We start from the raw sequence: 7954 nt of genomic DNA, 5'->3' as shown, positions 1-7954 counted from the left end.
AGTACCCTATTTAAAAGGATTTAAAATACGGTCAGCATTTAGGCTCTTAAAACATATTTCAAATAGTCTATTTGAACTATGTTTGTAACTTTGTGAGTGGATGCGTCTCAAAATACATTTTAGATACAACTCAAAACAGAGTTAAAGTACCCTATTTAAAACTATCTTAATTACAGTCAGCATAAAAGCCCTTAAAACATATTTCAAATAGTCTATTTGAACTCTGTTTGTAACAGTGTTAGTGGTTCTATGCCCAAAATACATTTTAAATACTCTATTTTAATCATATTTATTAAACAAAATACATTTCAAACTGATGAGAGAGGTTTTCCTTTACATGAAATACAATTTAACTACACTCAAGATATATTTCAAACAGGGGCGAAAATTTAAATTTTTTTTTTATCAAATAGTATTAAAATACAGGAAAATAGTGTTCAAATACTGAAAATACATTTTAAATACTTTAAAATCCGTTTCAAAATACATATGGTTTGGTAAGGGACGTAGAGCTAGTACAAAAAAATTATTGCGCAATTAGAAGTAACTTTTTGACGTTAACTCTCTTCAGTCATAAAGTCAAAAAAAGTGATATAAGCTTTATGTTCTGAAAGTTCGTTTACCATCGAAACTCTATAATCTTCATCGAGAGTCTATACAGATAAAGCATGACATACTGTTTTGCATAGTTATGTCCTACAAGTATTCGGCCTGAGTTTAGTTAAAATATTTATAGTATAAAGTAAATCCTATTGAATTGGAGAGGGAAACTGAATATAAAGTAGCCTGCAGAACAGGCTTCATTTTTTCACGATTTTTAGGCGGGTGAAGATATGCTTAGTAGATTTCTGTTAGTCTTTAAGCTGTCATCACTCGATATAATTAGATAAACTGCGTCGTTCCTAGGCGTCTCACGTATGCTTGGAGAAACGGAAAACGCGACTGCGTGCGATAGTATCGCCCGGTGGACCATGAATGAATGAATGCATGAATGAAGAGGACAACAGACGTGCCCCCTTACAATACATTTTAACATGTGAACAGTAAGTTGGGACGTCAGCATACAAAGCGCCGCTGGCAGCCGCTGTCAGTCCATTTATGAGCTTACTGTACCCAGCAAAACCATGATGTGATGTGTTAAGGTTGACCACTACACCGGGATCTACGTCCCCTAATATTTTCAAAAAGTGGTGTGGGTTCTTTTACGTCCCACAAGAACAAGATCAGCTTAAGAGCTGTGAAACGGGACCTACGGTTTTTCGTCCTTATCCGAGAGGACTAGAAGGTGTAACCGTTTGCAGATGTCATTACAAAGGCAGCACTTTCTTCTCATTTATTTAAAGATCCTGAGTGTTGGTCCGGCCGGGGTTCGAACCGAGACCTAGTGGGACAGGGAAAAGGGACAGGTTCACGGTTCAGCGCATGCTTATTAATTAAATTAGTTTTTCCACTTTATTATTAATTCTATCGGTTAATAATCCCACTCAACCTCCGGGTATGTTGTCACTAATTGCAAAGATAATTTTCCCAAAAGGTTAAAGCATCAGACGTACATAAAGTATGGCATCTTCACAAGAATTCACCGATGAACAGCTAAACTATTACAGAATTTGTTATCTAACTACTGACATACTAGCGGAGGGTCTGAGAGAAATATTTAAACAAGAATGGGACAAACTATACAAATCAGCAAAAGGAGAATGGAAAGACGAGCCTCGTAATGGAATGGACTTTTATAACGGAGAGTCTCCCCGAAATAAAAAAAGAAACGCTCATCTTTTGGCCACTATGAAAAACGGAAACAGAGGGGAATGGGATTGTACAATGCTGTTTTACGCCATCCTTTTCTCTGATTGCGTCGGGCTGCGTCTTAGCGCAATAGTCAGTAAAAAAGTGGATGATCTAAGAAATTTCAGGAACAAAGAATTCGCTCACATGCCACAAGGTCGTCTCTCTGAGACAGATTTTCAGAATGCTATTAGCAAAGTTGATGTTGCGTTTCAAGCACTTAGTCTTCCCGCTGTAAAAATTCAAGACCTAAAATATCAGAAATCGTTTCCAACAAAAGATTTAACAAAGATCCTGAAAGAAGTTGATAATCTGAAACAAGAAGTTCAGGTCCTTGAGGATCAGCTCCAAAACGAAGCACCTTCATTCTGTGTTCTCCCTCCTAAACCTTCACATGAAATCGGTGGTCGTGAAAGTGAAGTAGCCAAAATAGTCCAACAGCTGAGGGAACTAAATGAGTCCAGTGACAACAGGTTGAGTTATTTATACATCTCAGGGAATCCTGGAAGCGGCAAATCACAGCTAGCTGGTCTCGTAGCTAAGAGATTCTACGACAAAGTGAAAGAAATGCCAGGTGGGTCTTCCTTTGCAATGACCTTAAATGCTACAAGTCCAGATTCACTTCTGGTTTCGTACACCTCATTGGCCCGCCATTTAAAATGCCCAGACTATTCAGTCATAAAAATACTCGAGTCAAAAGACTGGAATGTGGAGAAAAAGATCACTACTCTTACGTCGCTTATTGCGGAAAAAATTGGCTGCTACACTTCGTGGTTACTAGTAGTTGACAACGTCACTAACATGGCATCTGTGCAAGACCTTCTACCACAGTTCACAACAAATGCTTGGGACAGGGGCCAGTTGCTGATTACGGCCCAGGAAACAATGTCAATTCCCTCAAAAGGCTCGTTCGTTAATCACATCTCAATAAGCAAAGGTATGGAGCCCAATGACGCCCGTTCATTATTGTCCAAGCTTTCTGGTATACCAGATAGCGAGCTGGTAGGAACAGTAGCACAAAGACTGGATTATCAGCCACTTGCTTTAGCAGGCGCTGCCGTCTTTGTTAAAGAGATTCGGCGGGACAGGGTATCGACGCATTTTGGGTGGGAGGAATACCTAAAGATCTTACAAAAAGGCAAAAGACAGAAAACGGAGGATACACTTGTTGACACCAATCCAATTTATCCAAATTCAATGACCAAAGCAATAACGTTAGCCGTCGAAACACTGATGAGATCCGACAAATTTCAAAAACACCTTTTCACTTTTCTTGCCCTCTGCGCTCCAAGGCCATTGAACGTCGACGTAGTAGTTAGTTACGTCATGAACGCACATGAAGAGTTTGATGAAGCGGACAAAGAATTAATTCGCATGAGATTAAAAAGAAGCTCACTTCTGCTGTTCGAAGATGACGAGGGTGGCTGTTTTATTCGACTTCACCAGGTTGTGCATGATGCTATACAAACTGTAGCAAAAGAGTGTGCAGAAAGCCAAACCGATGAGGTCGTTAGTGGGGTCATTACATCATTTAACGAATTTATCGTCGCAACTCCTCCAGAGAATGAGCGACTAAACACCAGACACATCGCTCCACATTTGAAAGCTTTAACTACAGTAACTGACAAAGTGTTTTTGCGAGATAATTTCTTTCAAGTTCATGGTAAGGAGATTTCCGAAAAATGCGAAAACTTTGGACATATTTGTCAAATGCACTGTGAATTTGAAGGAGCCAAAACATATTTTGAATATTCACTTACTTTTAAGCTTCAAGAGCTCGGCCCGAAACATGTTGATGTTGCAACAAGCTACACGAATTTAGCTTCAATTTACATTGCTTTAGGTGACTTCGAGCAAGCCAAGGAGTATCAGCAACGTGCTCTTGACATCCAACTGGACAAGCTCGGCCCGAAACATGTCGATGTTGCAACAAGCTACACGAATTTAGCTTCCATTTACAAGAAATTAGGTGACTTTCAGCAAGCCAAGGAGTATCAGCAATGTGCTTTTGACATCCAACTGGACAAGCTCGGCCCGAAACATGTCGATGTTGCAACAAGCTACACGAATTTAGCTTCCATTTACAAGAAATTAGGTGACTTTGAGCAAGCCAAGGAGTATCAGCAACGTGCTCTGGACATTGATCTGGACACGCTCGGCCCGGAACATGTTGATGTTGCAGCAAGCTACACGAATTTAGCTTCCATTTACAAGAAATTAGGTGACTTTCAGCAAGCCAAGGAGTATCAGCAATGTGCTTTTGACATCCAACTGGACAAGCTCGGCCCGAAACATGTCGATGTTGCAACAAGCTACACGAATTTAGCTTCCATTTACAAGAAATTAGGTGACTTTGAGCAAGCCAAGGAGTATCAGCAACGTGCTCTGGACATTGACCTGGAAAAGCTCGGCCCGGTACATGTTAATGTTGCAACAAGCTACACGAATTTAGCTTCCATTTACAAGAAATTAGGTGACTTTCAGCAAGCCAAGGAGTATCAGCAATGTGCTTTTGACATCCAACTGGACAAGCTCGGCCCGAAACATGTCGATGTTGCAACAAGCTACACGAATTTAGCTTCCATTTACAAGAAATTAGGTGACTTTGAGCAAGCCAAGGAGTATCAGCAACGTGCTCTGGACATTGATCTGGACACGCTCGGCCCGGAACATGTTGATGTTGCAGCAAGCTACGAAAACTTAGCTTCCATTCACCTGCATTTAGGTGACTTTCAGCAAGCCAAGGAGTATCAGCAACGTGCTCTGGACATTGACCTGGAAAAGCTCGGCCCGGAACATGTTAATGTGGCAACAAGCTACACGAATTTAGCTTCAATTTACATTGATTTAGGTGACTTTGAGCAAGCCAAAGCGTATCAGCAACGTGCCCTGGACATCCAATTGGAAAAACTGGGCCCGGAACATGTTTATGTTGCGACAAGCTACCATAACTTAGCTTTGATTTACAAGCATTTAGGTACGTTTAAGGATGCCAAGGAGTATCAGCAACGTGCTCTGGACATTGACCTAGAAAAGCTCGGTCCGGAACATGTTAAAGTGGCAACAAGCTACACGAATTTAGCTTCAATTTACATTGATTTAGGTGACTTTGAGCAAGCCAAAGCGTATCAGCAACGTGCCCTGGACATCCAATTGGAAAAACTGGGCCCGGAACATGTTTATGTTGCGACAAGCTACCATAACTTAGCTTTGATTTACAAGCATTTAGGTGAATTTAAGGATGCCAAGGAGTATCATCAACGTGCTCTGGACATTAACCTGGAAAAGCTCGGCCCGGAACATGTTAATGTGGCAAAAAGCTACGATAACTTAGTTTCGATTTACAAGCATTTAGGTGACTTTGAACAAGCCAAGGAGTATCAGCAACGTGCTCTAGACATCGATTTGGACAAGCTCGGCCCGGAACATAATAAGGTTGCAATAGACTACCGTAACTTGGCTTTGATTTATCATGATGTAGGTGACTTGGAACAAGCCAAAGAGTACCAGGAACGTGCTCTGGCCATTAGTGCAGACAAGCACCGGCTCAGCAAAACACCAAATAAGGTACATGAAGGACTGCCAACAGAAAGATTTTACGCAGTCTTTAGATTTATCGCGTTGGTGTTGTGTTAAAACTTTAAAGGCTGAATTTTTTGGGTTTTTTTTTTCACAGCAACATAAGTTGCGTCTGAAACTGCGAGGATCTTCTTTGCATTGTTTCTTCCGCAGTTCCAATCTATGAAATTCATATCATTCTTTAAAATAATTTTAATTTGTTAAACTCGAGAACGTTTTACATAATTATATTAATTATGGAATCGATATTTGGGACGTTGGTAAGACATCTCTTAATTCAGTTTCTTCTATTAAAAAAATACCTATTAGTCCTTGCAGATTACTCATGAAGCTGAAAGGCATTTATTACAATCCAAGAAAGATGGCTATGATGGTGAGGATGATGATAAAGACAGTAGTAAGGAAGAAGGTAAAGCAAAAGTCATTGGTAAGTTAAAAATGTCTTCTCCGGCTGTTAACTTTTAATGATTTTAATCAAGGGCGCGTTCCTTTAGAAAAAAATCCGATAAGGTTTAATGGTTGCACAATCTCACAGTCTTTGGACTTGACGCGACAAAAAGAACGTGAGTAAAAACCCGGAGATGGATTCTTCAGCGTTCCAAACATATTTGTGTGAAACGCCTGCAAGAACGTACATGTAGAATGCTCGACCGGTGTATTTTTTTAGGACCCATGCCCAAATATACTCACTAATTGTGAATCTACAAAATAATGCAAATTTAGATTTAACCTATCACAAAATCTATTGGGAGTGTGGTTTTAGTTTTAGTAGAGAAAGGCAAAATCTGCGTTTGGATTGTCTCAAAGAAAAGTGTCCTAGGTCAAAAGTCAGCTACATCCAACTGTCCAAAAAGAAATTTTCAGGCAAACACAATTTCCGATTTGGGGTTGCTTATTCAGACAAACTACAGATGGAGTTCAGCACCGCGATTTATTAAAGCCATTTTCAGTTTTGCTAACCTCAAGATCCAAACATTGTTCGCCTTTTAAGGTATTAAGGAGGCTTACAGCCCAGGCAAACGCAGTAGAAAACCATTTAGTATATACACACTCAGTGATCCTGGTGGTTTAAGCAATCTGATTGGTTCGCTATCTCGGACTATTCAACAATATTCACCTCCTAGCGAGTGGATAATGTGTGAGCTCGGTTTTTTTCCCATTTTTTTAGAGAAAGGTCTTTTAAAAATCGACAAAATCCTAGGGTTGACTTTTTTGCAAGCAAGAAAAGACTTCGAAGGATTCAAAACAGCGTTTTTCCATTTACTGTAGTTGAGTTTTGTGGTCGATAGGTTGTTTACAACTCCCGTTTATTCGCCTAGCTAGAAGAGGCCGTTTCGTGAACTCAGCGTTTCCAAACAAGAAAAATGGGGCCCAAAAACGAATTTTATTTATGACAAACAAATTTGAAAGCAAATGTTTGCAGAAATTCTATGTTTCAAGTAGATAGGAGAAAGAATGCTCTATGAAGACGACGTCTTACCTCGAGGAACCGAATCGCTATTTTTGACAGCACTTCATGCGAAGAGCGACACAACAAACCTTTTCGGTTATAAACTTGGCGAGTCAACAGAAAACAACAGAGCTCTTCTTTTCTTGTCAGGTAAGGAAAATTTCAAACTTTTAGCGGTTCCATTTAAGTCATAACGCTGTTGTGTGCGAAGTGATAAGCTTGTGAATTGCCATGTTTGAAAATTCTGCAAAGATCTATTTTTAAACTTTCGCGTGTCTAGCTGACCTGATCTGTCAATCAAATCGTACTTTTTAATGGTTTCCTCTCTGATTTTGCTGAGATCACTTCGTGTGTATATACTAAAACAATTATTCTTTTCAATCTCGGTGAATAGTGGCTTTAGGAATATTTACCTTGATTTCAAAGAATAATTGTTAATTATTCCTTGCGAAGCGCCGAGCCGCGACGTTTATAATCTCGTCGCGCACTAAGCGTGCGTGTATCACACGAGCATCGCAAGGCCAGCGTGATTTTCTCTTGGCTATAAATCTATCGAGTTTGGTTGGTGTCCGCCTTGACGTCATTCAGTGTAGTGACGTCAAAGTGCATTGTGGGTTTCCAGGCAACCGATTGCCATCGATGACAAAGCTCCCGGTTTTATTCATGAGGACGGGTACTTACAACAATGTTTACTATCGGTGAATCACCAACTAATATCTCAGGCAAATAAAAGAGAACAGCAAACTTAACAACGGTGGATTCAATAAGAGGCTGGAAGTCCTCGTGGGGAAAGATTTACAAACAAAACTCCGCAAGAGCGAGAACGTCGACTTGAAATTCAGCGCGAGAACACAGGTGGCCCAAGCGTAATATGAGAGTTTGTACGGGAAAAATAGTTTTTACGAAGTTTTAGTGCGATTTGACATGATTTGAGTACTTTTACATCATCTGACCTCAGGTCAGATGATGTAAAAGTACTCAAATCGCGCTAAAACGTCGTAAAAACAAAGACAACGACTCCTGGTAACAATATTTACACTTTATTGATAACTTTTATCGCTTTTACTTCATTTATTTCATCTAAGTTTCAAACTCTATTTTTCCCATACAAACTCTCATATTACGCTTGGGTCACCT

General features: G+C 39.9%; 1 protein-coding gene and 1 pseudogene across 1 annotated transcript; both read left to right on the top strand.

The window, feature by feature from the left end:
- Positions 1-636: 636 nt before the first annotated feature.
- Positions 637-5832, top strand: LOC140953613 (uncharacterized). The gene is made up of 4 exons (XM_073403030.1): positions 637-3883; positions 3971-4261; positions 4514-5355; positions 5686-5832. Exons 1-4 carry the CDS (start codon positions 1561-1563, stop codon positions 5830-5832), a joined length of 3603 nt encoding a protein of 1200 aa, XP_073259131.1. The 5' UTR covers positions 637-1560.
- The window catches only part of LOC140953605 (general transcription factor IIF subunit 1-like), a 37148-nt pseudogene continuing 34432 nt past the window's right edge, over positions 5239-7954 (top strand).

The sequence above is a fragment of the Porites lutea genome, chromosome 12, assembly GCF_958299795.1.
Source record: "Porites lutea chromosome 12, jaPorLute2.1, whole genome shotgun sequence".
Lineage (NCBI taxonomy): Eukaryota > Metazoa > Cnidaria > Anthozoa > Scleractinia > Poritidae > Porites > Porites lutea.
This window is presented reverse-complemented; position numbering and strand designations above follow the sequence as displayed.

Excerpts from the sequence above, each read along its gene's own strand:
- LOC140953613 (XM_073403030.1), top strand. The coding sequence starts at position 1,561 with ATGGCATCTTCACAAGAATTCACCGATGAACAGCTAAACTATTACAGA. Across the intron at positions 3,884-3,970 it reads TTCCATTTACAAGAAATTAG|CAAGCTACACGAATTTAGCT; the intron begins GTGACTTTGAGC and ends TTGATGTTGCAG. Across the intron at positions 5,356-5,685 it reads TCAGCAAAACACCAAATAAG|ATTACTCATGAAGCTGAAAG; the intron begins GTACATGAAGGA and ends TAGTCCTTGCAG.